Source organism: Sus scrofa, chromosome 14 (genome assembly GCF_000003025.6).
Source record: "Sus scrofa isolate TJ Tabasco breed Duroc chromosome 14, Sscrofa11.1, whole genome shotgun sequence".
In the NCBI taxonomy this organism is placed as follows: domain Eukaryota; kingdom Metazoa; phylum Chordata; class Mammalia; order Artiodactyla; family Suidae; genus Sus; species Sus scrofa.
In genome coordinates this window covers 76506756-76525940 of record NC_010456.5, presented here as the reverse complement: position 1 = coordinate 76525940, position 19185 = coordinate 76506756, and the positions used below count along the sequence as shown (strand labels likewise).

The 19185-nt window shown below is 52.8% G+C and overlaps 2 protein-coding genes across 9 annotated transcripts; both read right to left on the bottom strand.

Annotated features, from left to right (window-relative positions):
* On the bottom strand, positions 58-14784 carry ZSWIM8 (zinc finger SWIM-type containing 8). 7 transcript variants are annotated; one of them, XM_013983348.2, is made up of 26 exons: positions 14140-14784; positions 11928-12081; positions 11613-11707; positions 11263-11435; positions 10979-11086; positions 10783-10864; positions 10544-10664; positions 9944-10145; positions 9625-9800; positions 8272-9265; positions 7400-7531; positions 7084-7263; positions 6798-6981; positions 6496-6594; positions 5203-5327; positions 4554-4794; positions 4298-4456; positions 3963-4191; positions 3493-3782; positions 3114-3337; positions 2105-2590; positions 1673-1856; positions 1394-1570; positions 1101-1220; positions 667-777; positions 58-538 (listed from the first exon to the last, which is right to left on the bottom strand). In XM_013983348.2, the coding sequence occupies exons 1-26, from the start codon at positions 14636-14638 to the stop codon at positions 78-80; spliced, it is 6006 nt and encodes a 2001-aa protein (XP_013838802.2). In that variant the 5' UTR covers positions 14639-14784; the 3' UTR covers positions 58-77. The 7 variants fall into 7 exon arrangements, with proteins under 7 accessions (XP_013838802.2, XP_003483548.2, XP_005671169.2 ...); XM_003483500.4 differs by having other exon boundaries at positions 667-845; positions 14140-14782; XM_005671112.3 differs by having other exon boundaries at positions 667-845; positions 1697-1856; positions 14140-14780.
* CHCHD1 (coiled-coil-helix-coiled-coil-helix domain containing 1) lies at positions 16681-18644 on the bottom strand. 2 transcript variants are annotated; one of them, NM_001190155.1, is made up of 3 exons: positions 18474-18623; positions 18232-18350; positions 16681-17640 (listed from the first exon to the last, which is right to left on the bottom strand). In NM_001190155.1, exons 1-3 carry the CDS (start codon positions 18595-18597, stop codon positions 17527-17529), a joined length of 357 nt encoding a protein of 118 aa, NP_001177084.1. In that variant the 5' UTR covers positions 18598-18623; the 3' UTR covers positions 16681-17526. The 2 variants fall into 2 exon arrangements, with proteins under 2 accessions (NP_001177084.1, XP_020927556.1); XM_021071897.1 differs by having other exon boundaries at positions 17337-18350; positions 18474-18644.

Below are 19185 nucleotides of genomic sequence, written 5' to 3'. Positions count from 1 at the left end.
CTGCCCCAGTTCAAGGTTCATTCACACATGGAGGGAAAAAAGGGAAAGGCCCAGGCAGACGAGAGTAAAAAAGGAGTTTATATATTTATAAATGCCAAATAAATACCAGAGGCCACCCAACGCCCCCTCCCAGACAGGGCTGCCTCCCCCAACCCTAGGCTTCTAGGGTCTGAGACATCTGGGCCCCAAGCTACAGCCCAAGAGCAGCTGCCGGTCTGGGCTACCAGGGAGCTCAGGGGGGATGATCTGTCCAGCCAAGACTCATTCCCCCTTTGTGAGGGGCCCCCATAGCCACAGGCCTGTGTCCCTGTATAGGGCCCTACAGGGGCCAGACTCAGGGAGAGAAGGTGGTCATCTCGAGTGAGACCCGCTGCCACAGCTCCTTGGTCTGTTTGCTGCGCTTGAGGTTCTGCAGGATGTCGTTGAACTGCATCATGCCCATGGGTGTCAGGCAGAAGGCGCTGCGAGCACTGCGGATCGCGTTCACAAAGTCGTCGTAGTCGGCAGGGGTCAGGTGGATCAAGCGGTGGTGGATGTACTGGAAGGTGGGCACAGGATGAGCCACTAAGCGCAGAGCCAGGCCCCTCCTGCCCTGCGTGCTGGGCGATCTGTTCCACGCCTGCCCAGGAGGGGCCCCACCCTGCTCCATACTCCCTGGGTTGTCACCTGCATGTATGCCTGCTGGCAGCGCTGCACCAGTTGGTGGAAGGCCGGGGCACGCAGGTGGTTGTGGGCATGAGCGGGGCTCAGCCGCTGCAGCGTCTCCATGACGATCTCCTGCAGCACAAACGGGCTCAGCACCCCCTTGGCTGCCCCCACACAGAACTGGTGCACGTAGTTCACTCCTGGGGGGCAGGGGGAGGGGCATGAGACGGGGGTGGCCACCTCTGCCCTAGGGACCCAACTTTAATCTCTCAGCTCTGGCCTGGCAGAGAGCCTCCCTCCACCCCAGGAGCTGAGGTAACCCCCCGCCCCCCGCGCACGCACACGTACCCGACCAAGGCCTCAACTCTGAGCAAGAGCTAGGAAGGAGGTCTGGGATAGGAAGGTTGGGGAAGCAGGTGGGGGCGGACAATGGTCCTGGGGAGGGGAGGTGTTACCCAGCTTTGCTGCCAGCCCCAGCAACCATTTGACATCGTCAGTGTAGGGGGGGGAGCGGGAGAAGTTGTTGGGGTGGTCGTTGTGTGCCCGGCGACCCAGCATCTCCAGTGCCAGCATTCCTGGGAGAAAAGGGTGGGTATGTGCTGAGGGTACCTCCTCTACCCTCCACGTCACCCTGGCATCTGACCACCCCCAGATTAAGAGCTGTGGTGGGGAGGGGGGTCACCGAAGAGCCTCAGGCACTGCACAGGGCTGCAGGGGCAGAGAGGGCACAGAAGGGACCTCTTCTCACCAACACGGTAGGCAGCGTGCAGGTGGTGTAGGCTGTGCGGGTTGACAGGCTGACTGTGAGTCTCCTCCTCAGGTGGTGGAAAACCCCCGCTCACCAGAGGGCTGGGCTGTGTGGTCAGGGCAGGTAGTGAGGCACCCTGGATGGCTGGAAACGTGGAAGCTGGATGGACACTGCTCACTGGGGGCAGGATGAAAGCCACGTGAGGAACTCAGGGCCCAGAGAGGGACAGCGAGGATGCCCCCCCACCTCCCCTGCCCAGAGTGCCTCCCCTCCATTCACCTGTTCCCTGTCCCCACAACTCACAGGCCACACTGGTGGGCAGTGGGAGCCCTGGCTCTGTGTGGTAGGGATGGACTGTGATGGGTGCCATGGAAGGGACGGGGAAAGACACAGCAGTGGCAGCAAGTGAGGGGGGAGTCACCGAGTAAGGGTACTGAGCCCCCAGGAATGCAGGATGCACACCCTGGAAGCAGGGAGAAGAAAACAAGGAAGACAGCAAATTTCATTAAGATGTAGCTCTTTCCCCTTCATTCACCCCATAACTGGTTATCCCTGCATTTTAGTTGGGCTGGGCACCGCCTGACTCCCGCCACCTCACCAGGACTCTTGGACAGCCCTGCTGTTCTCCTCCCAGACAACCCCGCTCCAACCTCCCATGAACTCCCAGTGTTCTCCCACACGCCCAGCCCCGCAGTAGAACACCGGTCTCACCTGTGGGTATGCAGAGCTGGGCACAGGGAAGACGGCAGGCCGGGGCATGTGAGGCAAGGGGTGGGCGGGGTGAGCTGGGTGGGTGAGGTATTGAGGGCTGCAGGGCAGGTGGGGCTGTAGAGCAGTATAGGGGTGCAGGCCCGGGGAATGACCATGCCCCAGTCCTGGACCCGGATACAAACTGGACCCTACCGAGATGACTGGCACCACTGTGGCTGCTGTCACTGCTGCTGCTGCCACTGTAACTGGCTCAGTCCCTGGGGCCCCCCTGCCCTCAGGCAGCCCCCGCCCAGCCTCCCCAGCTGCCCTGATCCCACTGGCACTACAGCTTGTAGCCCCTTCACGGGCTGTGGATGAGCCACCTGCTGTTTGCTCATATAGCCAGAACCACTGGTGAGCAACCTCAAACAACACTTCGGGGTACACGCCCCCACCCTTAGCCGCCTCTTCCACTGCCATGCAGGCCTTCTCCAGCATCAGGTTATCCTGGAAGGGAGGGACAAAGAGGGTTAAGGAGGAAGGGCTTTTTTCAGGGACAGTTTTAGGTAACATTCCTACATCTCCCTCAAAGTTGGCTGACTCCCTGGGAAGCGTCCAAGGTCAAGGCCAATGCTCAGAGTCAGTGTTAGAGAGAATGCTTCACACAGACACTGAACAAGTAGTTGTTGACTAGTGGAAGTCAAGACCCAGGTTACAGTCGCAGTTCCAAACTAACTTAGCTATTCCCAGCCAAGTCCCATCATCTTTCTGAGGCCTTCCCCAGGTTCTCCATCCTGGTGATCACCTTGGTCCCTAAACTACAGGCCATGTTTCCTTATCTGTAAAATAGGAATAATCCTATCCTCAGAGTTGAAAGGTGGAAGAAAGGAATGGATGTCGTGTCAGCCTGAGAGGACAAAGTGAACAGTTTGTGAATTCCAGGATATGGGAATCAAGAGCTGGGCCTGCTCAGCTTTTTCCCGTACCTAACCTCCCTGCCCAGGGGTCTCCAGGTTGCCTGTAGAAATACCTGTTCCTTGCACTGCACCAGAGCCCGCTGGATCTCGTTAGGGTTCAACGCATGGGCGTGAGGCAGGCAGCTTAGGGCTAGCTCCGCCGCTGCCCTCACCATATTGGAGTCTCGCGCCCGTGATGCCCTGTCAGCCAGGGATGCGACCTCAGGGGGCGTCAGGTGCCCATCCCAGCATTCTACCAGTATAGTCAGGGCTGCGCTGCCAATCTCCATTGCCTGGCCTTCAGGAAAGGGAGAGAAAAGCGGAGTAGGATTAGCACAGGTACCTCTGGGGAATGGGAATGGTGTCTCTCCTCATTAGATCAGTCACTCCACAGTATAGGGCTCTATCTCCATCAATCCCCTCCCCAGACCTCAATCGAGATACTGGATTTACCTGTAATCCAGGAAACGTGGGAAGAATAAGTACGTGAGAGCCAGTTGGGAGAAACAAAGTTGTGCAGGCCAAGGGCATAAAGCCCAATCTCGAAGGCGCAAAGGTGCAGGTTACGGTGAGGACCCTGGTGGCCCCCTGAGGAAGATGGATGTGTGAAAATGGAAGTGCTGCTGTTGCCCCCTGCCTTGATCAGCACCGTCTTCGCCAGCTCGAAGTAGAAGTGTGCAGCTGCCTCTGATGGCTGATTGGGTACATGGGGGGCATGACTCTCGGGACGGCGGCCCTTGTACCTGAAGGGGCAATGGGGTAGGGACGGGGATTGGGGTTTCTTTGAAATGGGTGTCCAGGTAGGTTGGAAAAGCCCAGGGTAAGTGAGGACGCTGTGGGAGGGGGGACAAGAGCTGGATTACACTAGAAGGTGCCTCTGAGGGTGGGCCAGATCACAAGAGAAGGGTAATTTTCCCACTGACCTGCCAACTTCAACTGTCTTTGCCCGGGCCCCTCCACTGGCACTGGCCCGACGACTTCCACTGGAGGACGAGGAGCCAAGGGAGTCTGAGGAAGAGCTGCTAATGCTGTCACTGTCCTGTCCTCGACCCCAGGAGGTAGGGGCCCAGCCCCCTCGAAGTGGCCTCCGGCTTAAGGTTGGAGAGCTATCTGATGTTGTTTCCGGGGCACTGCTGTCGATGCTGGCCATGCCTAACCCCACAAGACAAGGCAGTCTCTGAAGTCAGAAGCTCCAGAAGTCAGATTCCAACCTTCAAGAAACATCCTTCCCGCCATGGCATCCCTTGGGCTGTCATACCTGTGTGCTTCTTCTTAGGCCGCCCTGGTGAGCCCCAGCCCCGTCCATTGTAGCCTCCACGGCTGCCAAGTGCCAAGCGGCTGGGAACCTTCCCCTCTGGCCTTGGGGTCAAGGCTGCCTCAGATGGGAGACCCTCGCAGGGGGAATGTGGGGAACTGTCTAGTAGGGAAAATAGGACACTGAGATGAGCCTGGGAAAGGGGAACCCAACATGGCTCCGTACCATTCATCCCCCCTGCCCAGTGCCCCCACCTCACCAGGCACATTCTTCTCTGTGAAGCCCTCAGTGGGGCCTGGCCCAGCCCCTGTCACACTCCCTGGCTGAGCAGGCCCTGCAGAGCCTGAGGTCAGAGGTTGCAGGGCCCCGGGGGCAGATGGGCCCCCATGCTTTGAAGGAGACCTCTGGCTGGCTGTGGCCGGGCGGCTAGATGAGTAGAACGAACTCAGTGTCTGAGGTTTATGCGTCTGGCTCTCTCGGTCCAAGAGTTTGTCCAAGATCTGAAAGAGAAGTGATGACAGGATGCCTTTTATCTCCTGAATTCTATTGTTTTCCTTTCTCCTTGAAACTAATACTTCCTCCTTAGGAAGGCTTCCCCCAGTTCTAAACACAGGAGAACCTCCTGGAAGACAGGAGCTGCTAACATATCTTGGTATCCACTACAACATTTACCACAGGACTGAGTATACCAATATCCAATAAATGTTGACATGAATGAATGAATGAATGACTTTGTGCCCTCTGCTTCTCTTCTTCCACCCCCTGTAAGCACTCCTTTAAGAACCACTGGTCTCTCATGTTCTCTATAAGGTGTTCCCAAGATTCCCCAGTATCTCCTATAAGTAGAAGAGCCCTTTTCTCATTATACTGGGAAACTCTGTCAAAATCCCAGTACCTCAATCCCTTACCTTTTTGAGTTTGGCCTGGTCATCTTTATAAGTGATCATTAGTGCCAATGCCAGGTCACCCTTCTCCCGGCGTGTGCCTTCACACAGCAGGGGATGCTCTGCCTCACTCACTGTTGTCTTCATACCTGTGAGAAAGAGGGATTCATGGGGACTGTGAATGGCCATAACTCCCAAGGCAGCAAAGGGAAACAGGCCAGGGCTCCTCGGCCACCAGAATGCGAAGTAAGGAGTTCTGGTCCAACCCACATTCCTTGTGGAAGGTCCCCATTGCTTAACACATCCAACCTAAGCTCTGGTCCGCTTTTTTTCTTCTTTTTTTCTTTGTATGGCCACACCCCCAGCATGTGGAAGTTCCCAGGGTAGCCGTAGCTGCCGACCTACAGTCACAGCAACACTGGATCCAAACCATATCTGCAGCCTTGCAGCAATGCCAGATCCTTAACCCACTGAGCGAGGCCAGGGATCAAACCCATGACCTCACAGATTCTAGTTGGATTCTTAACCTGCTGAGTCACAATGGGAACGCCTGGTCCACTTTTTAAGACCTTCATAATTTGGCCCTCTCTACTGTTCAAGCATGTCCATCACTTCAGGGAAGATGGGCTTCTCACTCTCATGAAGTCATGACTGCCCCTGTGTCCTTTTTTTTGTTTTTTGTTTTTTTTCAAATGGCTGAATCTGTGGCATGTAGAAGTTTCCGGGCCAGGAACTGAATCCAAGCCACAGCTGGTACCTATGACTGTGTACACTGCAGCTGCAGCAATGCTGGATCCTTTAACCCACTGCATCTGGCCAGGGATGGAACCCGCGCCTCCCCAGTGACCTAAGCTGCTGCAGTCTGATTCTTAACCCCGCAGGAACTCTGCCCCTATATCTTTATTCACAGTGTTTTGTCCCCCTACCTAGAACTTAATTGATGTTTTAATTCACATTCCATACTCTATCCCCTTCCTAAGGCCTTTCCTAAGAGTTCTGTTTTGCTGTCATTATAACACTCAATATCCACAGCACACGTTTTTTGCCCTAAATTATTATTTTGTTTTGTTTTTTGTTGCACCCATAGCATACAAAAGTTTCCGGGCTAGGGATCAAACCCATACTGCAGCAGTGACAGTGTCAGATCCTTAACCTGCTGAGCCACCAGAGAATTCCTGCCCTAAATTCTTGACTGTCATGTCATCGTAGCTTTCCCCTTACCATAGAGCCCCTTCAGAACAGCACCCATGTCTCATGCCCTCCAAGACCAGGGCCAGGCTTAGCTCACAGATGTGCTCAAGATACTGACAGACTCACCCAAGGCAGCAACTGCTGCTTCAAATCCCAGCTCCTCATCCCCAGGCATCTCGTTGTTCCAATTTCGACTTGGGGGCCGGGAACCCGTGGGAGAAACCACTGGATAAAAGTTGTAAGTTAGGCAGACAGAAGTAGCATGGGACAGAATGAAAGGGGAGAAACCCAAGACACTCATCATTCCAGATCCTTCCATGAAGCTGTTTGATGAGTCTCAAAGGCAATTCAGAGCCTCAGGGCTCTTGGTTTCTTCTTAAGCTACCCCTGCCCCAGTGCCCCACTTTCTGTGGCGTCAGGTATCGTACCTGGAGTACAGAGAACATCAAAGATGAAACTGGCTAACATGAGAGGCAAAACAGGCCGATAGTCACAGAGTGTCCCCTCCCGAAGCTCCTCTGCCCGGCACCGCATGGTATTCATCTCACTCGGACCCAGAGGGATCTTCTTGAGCAGGGTGGCCACCTCAGATTCCTGGTAGGCCAGCTTCACCTGAGGGTATAGCGAGGAGCTCAGACCTCTAACACCTTGATGGAGATCAAGATGCGAGGTTCTGAGGAGACTGCAGTACAAGGTCCAGATAGAACCTCTGACCTCCAAGGCCTTGGTAGAAGCTGGGGGCCGTTGTAGCTCCAAGGCAAACATGCCCACTCGGAAGGCCAGGTTGTGGTGCTCAGGGCGCTCACTTAGCACTGTTAACAGGAAGGCCGCCTTGGTCAGGGTGTTGGTAGCCACCCAGGTCTGACGGCTTGTAGATACCTTGTTTTTCTTGCCCTAAAGAGGGAAGCACAAGGAGGCAGGCCAATGAGTCTGACACCTTTGTGGAGGGAGAAGGAGACTCTCGCCTGGGATGGGGTGTGCAAGGGGGTTCGAGGCAAGCGAGGAGGGAAGGGGGAGGGGTCTCTCTCACCTTGGCAGGGGGCGGCTCTACCTTGAGGTCAGGTGGGTTGGCTAGCAGGTCTTGGGCAAGCTCCACGGTGAGGCGGGAGGCCTCATTGCTGTAGCCGTGCGCATGCAAGGCCTCAGCACAGGCAAATAATACCTGGAAAGAGGACCCGGGACCAGACAGGTTGGAGCCCCAGCGCTTAAAAGGGGCAGGACACCATACTCAAGCAGCAAATATCCTGGGAGCACATGCTGTGTGCTGGGCCCTAGGCTAGTCCTGGGTTTACAACAGACACTCGCAGCCGGAGAGAGAGACACATTAGCACACAAGCCGGTGGGAAGCTGGCTACTACTGGGAAAGGTGGGAGCAGATGGTTAGGACGCCTCATGGGGACTTGGGGCAGAGGGGTGGTCTCAGGGCAGACTTCCTAGAGGAAGTGATCTCTTAAGATCTCTGAGACCGAAGGAGGGACAGGGGCTAACCAGGTAAGATGAGGGAAGAACATTCCAGACAGAAAGGCCAATCCATAAAAAGGCATGGATGCAGGAGAGAACACAGCAAGTTCTCAACTGAGCACAGTGTAAGGGACATAGTTGCTAGATGAGGCTGGAGAAGCAGGCAAAGCTCAGAACAAATGAAGCCTCGTAGGTCATGCCAAGAACCTTCATTTTTATCCTAAGGGCAATGGGAAACCACTGAAGAGATTTAAGCAGCAGTGACACAATCAGACATTCTAGGAAAATCAATATGGAAGCAGGGAAGAGGAGGCCAGTTAGGAGCCTGCTACAGGATTCCAACAGTCACGCAACGGTCCTGTCACCCCCAACGAGCAGCAGATGCTCCCTCTCCCAGCTGTGGCTAGGGAGCACCTCAGAGTCCCCTCCAAGTCCCCTCACCTCCATGCGGCTCTCCTGTTCCAGTGGCTTCAGCCCGGCAAACAGGTCATGCTCCTCCCCAGCCCCGCCCTCGGCCTTCTCTTCCTCGCCCCCAGGCCCATCCTGGGCATTCAGATAATATGCCTGGTAGTCATCATCCTCCTCTCCAACGGGAGGGGCTGCCTCTTTGGTCTTAGGGAGCCCATTGCCACTCTCGTCTGTGGAAGGGAGGTCGTCCCGGGTACATATCTCCCTGGGCAGTAGGCCGGGGGGCCCAGCAGAGGCTGTGGGAGGCTCAGGCCCTTCTGAGAAGTACACGCCACCGTCTTCTTCGTAAGTATCTGGAGGTTCAGGAAGGAAGGTAGAAGGGCCTCGGGAGCCACCAGGGTGAGGACACGGTGGCGGGCTCTCAGGGAATCCGCCAAAGGTGCTGGCCTCTGCGCCCAGGGCCAGGCTGCTGTCATCCAGGCTCATCTCAGCCAGATCCGGCTCCAGGGAGCTGTCTTCACTGCTCAGCCGTCGCTTGCTCCCGCTGCCTGCTGAGCCCTTGCCCCCACTGCCAGCCCCACCCAACGCTTTGGCTTTGCCCCCACCTGGACCCATCTTATGCAGAGCCTTGTCTCCCCCCTCAGCTGAGAGGCGGCGGGGACCCCGCTGCGACGAGGGGACCCCGTCACCCAATCCCTTGCGCTTGGCCCCAGGCTCCTTGGGCCGCACAGCTGGCTCAGCTGGGAGAGGGCGAGGCCGCTCCCGGGATTCCTCCAAGCCCCCAGAACGGGAGGCACCTGGCCGAGGGGGCAAGGCTCGGGCCCAGCATAGGGCCAGCTTCCGGTCAGTGGCGCTGTAGGTGACACCAGGAAGCGGGTAGGCCTCTTCCCAGTTGAAGTAGCAGGCCTCCACCGCCGGCCGGAAGCCAGGGAAGAGCCGCTCCAGGGTCTTCTTGTGCTGTCCCCGCTTCACATTCTCGATCACCTTCAGCTGCCACTGGCGCAGCTGCGCACACAGTTCCCTGCGGCTGTGAGAACCAAGAGGCAGGTGGCTGGGGGGCTACACTCTTGCACTGAGCGGGGACAGGAAGGGATGGGACACCCGGAGGGAGGGCACAGGAAGGACCCAGGGAAGCACTTCTGAAGCCAGCCCATAGACATCACTCGAACACTCAGGGGTTTTGAAAAGTGGGTTATTTAGGGGAAAGAAGGAAGAAAGCGTCCCAGGAAAAGGACTCATAAGTCCCTGGAAACCCTAACACTTGGCGCCTCCCATTTCCCTCGGACTAGAAGGACGGCACGTCTGTATGTGAACAGGGAGACAGGGCTCCATCTATTCAGGGCTGGCCCAGGGTCTGTGTGGAGATGAGCCTTGGAGGAGACTCACCGCTGGGGGCTGAGCGCAGGGTCCAGCACTGCCAGCCTCCACAGTGTGACCATTTCATCACACATGCTGGCACATGCGTGGGCCGCCACCTCTGACTGCCCATTGCTACGGCCTGTGTGCCCGCTGGCGCTGCTGTGTGAGGCTGAGGTGCGCACACTGTACCACCAACCTGTTATCTGAAAACAAAGACGACGCTGAGATGCAAATATGAGCTTGGAGAAAGACAGCGTAGCCATCCCCAGTATCCGTGTCAGCAAGAGGGGAGGGAGGGGAGGAAGAGAATGAACCGCCACAGTGCGACCCAACTCGGGGGCACTACCTGCTCGTAGGTGAGGCACTGGTCAGTGAGGATTTCCAACAAGGGGGCAGCATTGCTGTCCCTTCGCTTGAACATCTCCCGCACGATGCTAAGCAAGTTCCAGACGCCCTCTGGCTCTCGACCCCGCAGAGGACGCAGCAGACATGCCCACTCAGCAGCGGCTGGAGGCTCCGTGGAAGACAGATACATGGAGTTCACATCACTGTGAAAGTCGCAGAGTGGAAAATGATGACCCTAAGACGGGGCTGAATAAAGCAGGTGAAAGAGCAACAGGACTTCGACACAATAAGGGACCCTGACCCAAAATACAGAGTACAGGGGGAAAAGAATGTCCCAGACAAAAATTCTTCATCTCGCTCTCTCCCCATCGCTCAAAGGAAGAAAAATAACTCCTGCTCTACCTGAGGACAGACCATTCTGTGACTATATAAGATTATCATCACCCACTGATTTCACTAGTGACATCTGTGCACCAGGCACTGTACCAGCGGAGGGAAGAAAAGGTGGGAGATGCAGGCATTAACAGAACAAAGGATCTGGCAAAGCCTCAGGGACGCACCTCTTCCACCACAGACACAGGCATGAGGGGAGCCCCTTTACCTGAAGACCACAGGGGAGGGGCCGCAGAACTTGTGCAGTGTCTTCTTGATGTTGTCCGTGAGTGTCGATTCATCCAAATACCAAGTGCTCTGATCGGAGGCCGAGGGCCCTGCTGTGGGGTCTGGGGATGACAGGCAGTCAGTCACCTAGAGATATGGGCTGGGGTCTGCCTTCAGAAGTGGCACTCTGCGCCTCCAACTGGCTTTCTGCCTGCTGCCCTTCCTTCTCCCCACACTCACCCGGGGCACCACACACTGTATTGATGGCCGTTGACTGGGAAGAAAGGAGTTCATCCAGGAGACGCTGGGCTGTGGGGAGGATCTGAGGAGGAAAGGGACACAAAGACAGAAGTGACCCTAGGAGGCCCGGGCCTAACAGGAAGGCGGACAGGCAGTCGTGGAGCTACTTAGAGGAGGGGGTGCCAGGCTCGCTCACCTGCTGAGGGAGTTCACTGATGAGGTACTGAGCAAACTTCTGCAGCTGGTCCCTCTGCAGCCGAGACAGGGACTCTGACACTGGGGCCCGCAGGCAGACTGCAGAAGCCTGAAGGGGACACCGAGAGAAATGGAAGAATCTGAGGAAAGGCTTGCTGACACTGGAGCTGGGGAGAGAGAGGCAAAGTAGGGGAGGCGAGGGGGCTCACATTGTGCCCAGGCATGCAGCAGAGAAGGGGGGGATGGAGCGGAGGATAGGGCCGGGATAAATTGGGAGGGCCTCACGTTGTGGATTCGGAAGAGACAGAGTGCCACGACGTGGGTGCACCATTTGGCCCCAGCCCCACAGGTGCAGCTGCAGGAAGTGACCCGGCAGCGGTCAAACATCACAGCCACGTTGTAGGCCCCTTTAGGGGGGACCATCTGAGGTGGCACCACTGTAGCACTCAGGTGGAACCCTGGGGAGAAACATGGGTATGGTCAGGGAGAGCCGCCAAGACACAGGGTCTCTGCCCTTGACCCTGGCCCTGAAGTTATGCAGACAGCCTGCTCCAGCTTCTTGCAGTAGTTCCTTACTTCATAACACAGGGGATGGGAGGAGCAGGAAGTACCACCGAGCATGATGGGACCCTTACCTATCTGCAGGGGGTCCTTCACAGCCCTCATGCGGAACAGCTGATCCCCTCGCTGGAATTCATCTGCACTGCCATTGGCCAGGCAGGAGTACAGGCTGGGGGTGAAGAAGAGGACATGGCCTCAATGCAGCCAATAACCTTCTACAGACCCTGTTAGAGACACCAGGCCCTTGGGGAAAATCCCAGGCGCTCCCTCCTCCCCTGGCTGCCTTCTTACCACAGCCCCAAATACAGTATCTCCTTTGTTCTGTGGGAAGCCCAGCACATGTGGAATTATCAGGACCCCACTCCCCACAAGCAGTCCTTGAGCCTCACCGAATATCCTCTTCATTCTCAGGGAAGCTCCAAAAAGCAATTCGGAGCTGTAACTGCTCAGGCACTGGGGGGTAAACTTTCTCCACCACTTCAAATGGGATATGAAATGCCACCTGCTTTGCTGACAGCTCCACCAGTGGGATGACCAGTCCATCTTTGGAAACAAAGGTTGAGGTCAGGGAAAGAGGAGGGGAAATGAAAAGGGCCACGATTACTTGGCACCGAGGCCAGTGCCACATCCTGGGCCCCATCTTCACTTTGAAAGAAAGAGGAGATCTGGATGAAAAACCAAGGGACCCTCCTGTCTAGATATACTAACCCTTCCGACTCTGTCTGGGGAAAGGGAGCTAAATAATCTCCAGCCCACAGCCTAAGATCTAGAACAGAAGACAGCAGGGATTTCCCAGAAACTCCCCGCCAAGCAGGTGTGTTCCAGGAGCCTAGCAAGCAATGCGTCTCACCTGGCTTGGCATCTACTTTCCCAAGCACCTTAGATTCATATTACATGGTTAGTACATCTCCCCCAGCATTCTCTTCCCTAACTGCTTTTTTAAACTCTCTTTTTTTCTCTAAATGACTCTATGCCTGGGGGGGGGGGGGGAGAGGATAGAGCCCAGAAGGGTTAAAAGTAGGACCTCCAGAAGCAAGAGAGCCTGAACTTGCTTTGGCGCCTAAACCCTGGCTTCCCTGGCGTAAGGGGCAGAAAGGTTATCCCAGGGGAAACTGGTTGCTGCTCCTGGATCACCTGGAGATGAATGGAGGTCCCAAAGTTCCCCCCATTGTTTTAAATAAAAGCAGTGAAATGCAACAGACTATATCTCACCAAACTGCTAGTCAGAGTAAAAGACTAGAAAGTCATGGAGCTGAAAGGGACCTTTCTTTTAAAAAGCCAGTCTCCTTGTTTTACAAGTGAGCAACTAAGAAAGGATTGGGGGTCGGGGGGTGGGGGGTGGGAGTGACATGCTCTCCTAGATTTTAACCTGTTCAGGAAGATATACCAATATGCTGAAAATCTTCACCACCATCTTCAGGTACTTCCCTCAAAGTGAGGGAGCTCTAAGCCCCAGCTGCCCACACATGCAAATATGAAAGAAACAGAGAGGCCATAGAAGACCCACAGAAAAATTGCCTATGATGTGTGTGTACACAGGGCAAATGCATCTCTCCTAACAAAAGTGAATATTACCACTTCTAAACAGCGATACATGTAAATGTCTCTCTATCTCTAAGGGATGCTGGAAATCTCTGCAGCACAGTCTGGAGAATAAGACCTTAGAATGGCCAGAGTAGAATCACAAACTAAACCCCTCAACTGGTGAAAACAAGTCCACTTCCAGTGAAAGCAAGGACAAAAACTGTGCCCCGAGGAAGGCAAGGAAATAATGTGGTGAGTCTTGAGTCTGTGAGGCTTCTCTTATCACTCTCCTCTCCATCCTCTTTAATAAAAAGCCAATTCTTCACAGCACTAATCAGCTAAATCACTGAAAGACTCAAGGAGGAAAGAAACTCAGGTGAAAAGCAGGGAGACTGTTTAATGAGACTCCAGGGACAAGTACCCACACTCTTCTCCAGGCCCCAGATGATGGAAATCTAAGGCTCTAATACAGTGGTCCCAGCCTTGGCTTCTTGTTGATGTTCAATATGACCAGGAACCAAGTCTCTGATCTAAGCCTTTGTAACACCTCCTCTCATAGACCAGTTCACCTCCACTTTCCTCTGGGTGGAATCCCTTCTTGGTGCAGCTGAAGCCAGAGATCATCACCTTGCATCAAGAAGCTCCCAAAACACTTTGCAATGGGATGACACACCTCAAGTGGTCACTTCTTCACAATCTGCCCCCTACCCACATTCTCTCAGGCTGAACTTGATAAGCATCCCGTGTCAGAGAGGGAATTCTCTTTTACCCCATCTCCAAGGCAAATGAACGACAAAAGATCTACTTTCTGTTGTTAATCCTATTCAACACAGGTTTTCCCAGCCATCACTCCAACACACACACACACACATACACACACACACACACACACACACACACACGCACGCACGCACGCCGATGGAAGAAGCGAGCCCCAGGAGGACCGGAAAAGCGAGTCCTGAAGTCCGTTCTAAGGTTGGGACAGCTCCTGGTCCGGGACAGCTCCCGAGCAGGGACAGCTCCCGAGCCAAGCCGAAGCCGGGCCTGTCCGCTCCCCTCCCCCCAGATCACCCTCACCTCGCATTCTGGTACTGCCACTGCCACCTCCGCCACCGCCGCCAGTGGGGGAATTGGGCCCCGCTGACTGTTTGCGCCATCCCCGCCAGTTCTGGCAGAGGCTCTCAGCCTCGGAGATGAAGGAACAGAGCGAATCCTCTTCAAAGCGGTCCGAATCCTCGAAAGAGAAGCGCTCTCCGTCCTCCCACTCCGCGAACATCAGCTCCATGGGGCCCGCACCCCCCGGAGCCGGGTCCCCCCCGCGGATCCGGGGCCTGGGCCGCCGGCCGGGGGCTGAGGGGAGGCCCGGGGCCTGAGGGGCGAGCCGGGGCTGGGGGTAGCCGGGGCGCTCAGGGCGGCCGTGCCGGGCGAGGATCTCAGGCCTGGGAGAGGTACAGCGCAGGGCCTCGCCCAACTGCGAGGTGTGAACGGGGATCGTGGCCGGTCTCCGAGACTCGCGGCCCGGACGAAGCGCTCGGCAGCCGGGGCCTCTCCGCGGCTGCGGCACCGCCTCCCCCATCAGCTGATCTGAACTTCCGGCCGCGCCGGCCACCACCACTTCCGCCCTCGCGCGCTTAGGAACCAGACCGGTACGCTCGGAGATGAAGGACCTTTTTAATTGCTACATTTCCTGCTTTTGATGCTCGAGCCCACCCCCAGATACCGTAAGAGGAAGCCAACCCCCAAAGGTATACGAAACGACTACACATCCCATCAATAACTCGGCGTCCATAATGTCCCCAAGGAATAAACAGCCGCCACGCATGTCGGGAACTGTAGGCTGTCAAGAAACAAACACAGGCACCATTGGGTGGAGTTATTGCCCTAACTCTGGATAGGCCCTGGGGCTGCATCACCTTCTGGGAGTTGTAGTCCAGAAGCCTGCATTCCATAAGACTTTTTATGGAGTCTAATTGGCGAAGCACCAAAAAGAGAAGGCATTTGATTTCAGAAGATGGTTGTACAGTTTGCCAGTGGGGCCTTTGAATCTAGGGGTTGCTGGCCTTTTTTTGTGCCATGGGCCGTTTTGCAGCCTGGTGAAGCTTCTGGATCCCTTTCTCAGATTGTTTATAAATAAAGAGTTACAAAGGAAACCAAACATGTTGAAATACAATTATCAAAATATTAAGTTTGTAACATAGTGCTTCTTTATTTACACATTAAATAAGATACAGCAGCAAGTGTAACAACTACCATAATTTTCAAGTTAGTGATGAATGTAAGTGATACTGAGATATCTTTAACAAATCACAATATATGAAAACACTGTGATTTCATATAGATACTGCTAATAATACTGTGGTTTTGTTTTCCACATTCCTAATTGAAATGCTCAATTTCTGTTGTGGTTAAAGACAAAATTTTTTTCCATGAGGAACTTCTCCACTAATCTAACCAATCAATACAGCAGTAGGCAGCCAATCAGGGGGATACTAAGTGAAACAATCAAAGCTGAGTTGTTGGGTTTCAGAGAGGAACAAAGGATTCTTGGCCACCATTGACCAAAGTAAGTAAAAGTTTGCCCATAAATTCTGGTTTTGTTTGCATAAACAAATCTGGAACAGTTTGGTAAAACCTTTTGGATAATTTTAGAAATAGCTGCAGATTAAAAACAGCAAATTATCCTGCTGTATAGCACAGGGAACTAAATCTAGTCACTTGTGATGGAACATGATGGAGGATAATGTGAAAAAAAAATGTGTGTATATATATGATTGGGTCACTTTACTGTATAGCATAAATTGAAAGAACAATGTAAATCAACTATAATAGAAAAAAGAAAAACCTAAAAAAAGGGAAAAAAAGATGACAAATTGACCTACAAAAAAAAAAAAAAAAAAAGACAAATTTTTTTCCCCCATCTATGTTCATAGACTCTTACTGGGAGTCTACTGACGGATATTAAGTACTTCCAAGACTAATCCAAAATACCTAAGCCCAGAGCTTCTTCCTAAGGCTGACAACCTCAGCCTGCAGAACCCAGCAATTGCCCAGTATCCAGCAAAGGGACATGAGGGCTATAGGAAGAGGTAGCTGCGCGGAGTCAAGGAGGCAAGGCCCATTTTTATCTTAATAACTATCCTACTGGAGCTTTAAAACCCCCACTGACCCCTTTGTGCATTTAATGCTGTAAAGTACATAGAAAAAGTTAACTCAGTTATGATTGAAAGGGCAAAGTATGCAAAAAATACTGTTCAATTGTTCTAATATCAGGAGGTCGCAAAAATGTTGTCAGCAACCAGGTAGTAACATAGAGAGAAGTGAACAGGTGATAAACAAAGAAGATAATTGCCGATTAAGCCTCAGTCTCACCATTTGAGAGTCCTGTGGCTAGATCACTGGAGAATGGAAACTAATGATAATCAGCTCTATTTGATTCTTTATTTCCATGTGGGAAATAAAAGGTTACCAGATTTTTGGATTTTTCTTTGTTTTTTGGCCGCATTTGTGGCATGTGGAAGTTCCTGGGCCAGGGATCGAACACAGAAGGGACCTGACCCACAGCAGTGACAATGCCAGATCCTTAACCCTCTGTCCCACAAGAGAACTCCTGATTTTTTTTTTTTTTTTTTTTTTTTTGCTTTTTAGGGCCACACCATGGCATATGGAGGTTCCCAGGCTAGGGGTTGAATCGGAGCTACAGCTGCCAACCTACAGCACAGCCACAGCAACGCCAGATCCTTAACCCACTGAGCAAGGCCAGGAATCAAACCCACAACCTCATGTTTCCTAGTCAGATTTGTTTCTGCTGCACCACAACAGGAACTCCAAGAACTCCTGATTTTTTTTAAAAAAAGCTAAAAAGCATATTTTTTTGGCCACACCCCCAGCCAAAGTGGATTTTTTATGATACTGAATTTTTGAATGTGGTCTGCTAATTTAAAAACAAACTTTTAATTGTGTGGGCCAAATAAAATACATCTCCAAAACCTCTGGGTCACCAGTTTGTGAACTTCTGATTATCCTGGCAGCACCTTGCAGTGGCTATGCACAGATAGTCAGTGAGTATTTACAGATAATGGCAAAAAAGCTCTTCATATAAACAGACTCCAACATCCTTATGCATCCTTTGCATACAAAGGCAAGGACACTAAGTGGTATAAAGGTTTTTGTCTTGACCCTGGTGCAAATTACAGAGCAAAGACTTTCCAGAGTGTAGGGGAGAACACAGGACTCAACTATAGTGGGAATACCTAATCCACAACAAAAGGCCAAGCTCTCTTCAGGGGATTTTATTTCAACATAAAATATAATTTCCATCCACATAATGATTCCAAAGGGTTAAAAAAAAGTGTTTCGCGTCCTTCCACTCTTCAAAAAGAACGTGTGACAATGCAAATATCTCTAAAAAGCCTCTGCATAGTTCTCAGAAGCTACAGTCCAGTCATTGAAAATGCTTCTCCATTTTCAGCTGACATGAGGTTTGTTAGGAAACCTATGTAACAACTTATTCAATTTCTTGGGGGGTAAACTCCCCAACTCTCCCAGGTTCTCCTGGATTGATCTCATCTTTCGGGCAGCCTGAAAACACAGAACAAAAATTAAAATGACAGCTCTAAAGTTGGCCCTGACCTAAGCTAATAGTTCTCACAACACCCCAAATCACACTGAGAAATTAACCAGCCTGGAGAGCTGCGTCATCTTCTCAGTCCTCTTTCATCAAAAGGACTTGGGAACCATGAATGACTGTATGATCTGAAGCCATCATCCAGCTGGCAATTAAATCTAAGCTGGAAACCAAATAAACTGTCCTTTCCTATCTTTAGTTCACTTGGGAGAATAATGTCTATTTGAGCAGCAATTTAAATTTTACAATGTGGTTTTCCCATTCATTTCTTCACTTAACACTCACAAAATTCTTTAAGGCAGATATGAATATTAACCTCACTGTGCATCTGATAAAGCTAAAAGCAGTAAAACAAATCGCTCAAGATCACGATGCCTTCAAAATTGTAAACTTTCGCACTTTGGCATGAGTCAAGTAGATCCCAAAAACTTTTCTCGCCCTTTTTGAGGGAGAAGAATTTTCTTATCACCAAGCAAGAGGCAGTAAGAACCATACTGTATACCCCATTCTCCTCCCAAGAGGGCACCCCAGGAGCCTCCTGTCACCTCAGCCCTCGAAGCACAATCGAAGAAGTCCTGAATCTCTTTTCTGCACGCTTCGTCGCGGAATTCATTCTGCTTCCAGCAAGCCATCATTACTGACATCTCCGTGATACAGGTCGCCTCTGGTGGAGAACGGGAAGGACCCTCAATCACAAGGAGACCCTTACCTTCCGGCCCTCCCACCCAGCGGCCCCCTGCACTCCTCCGGCTTCCGTTCTAGGGCCTCCACGGCTCCGACTGCTCACCGCCCTTCTCCCGGCGCCGTTCCCCGACATGATTGGCTAGGATGAGGGGCTTGTTGGGCTTCAGTATAGGCCTCCGTGGGTTTCCAAGCCGTGCTAGTCGACCCCGCAGGCTGGGAGTCGCCATTGCAAAGCGAGCTCCCGGCAGGCTCTGCGGCGCCGTGCGTGACCCTGCGTGACCCTACGAGCTTCCTGAAACTAGGAGGCTCCCTTTCCCGCCCAGCATGCACCGCTTTGTTTTCTTGGCGGGGCACCCGCGCTGCTGGGTTCTGACCTGCTTTAATAGAGACCGATGTGCAGGTTGGGAGGAGAATCTTTGGGACTCGTCTGCTGACCTAGGCCACTCTTGTGGGCCCTGAAGTCTTGGGGCAGTACTGGACCGGGAACACCCAGGAAACACTGATAAACGGACTCTAGTTTCGAGTGGTAACCGGCTGGATTAGAAGGTGATTGGAGTTGCCTGGTGGCTCAGTGGGTTAAGGATCCACCTTGCCACTATTATGGTGGGAGTTCGTTCCCCCGGCCCAGGAATTTCCGCCTGCAGCGGGCGCATCACCAAAAAAAAAAAAAAAAAAAAAAAAAAAAAAAAAAAGATTGACCTAAGCAAGGGCAGAGAGGATGGGAGCAAATAAAACTGGGAGACTGAAAAATGCTAAATTGGGAATTATTATTACTATTAAAAAAAAAAAAAAAAAAAGCCCACACCCGGAGCATA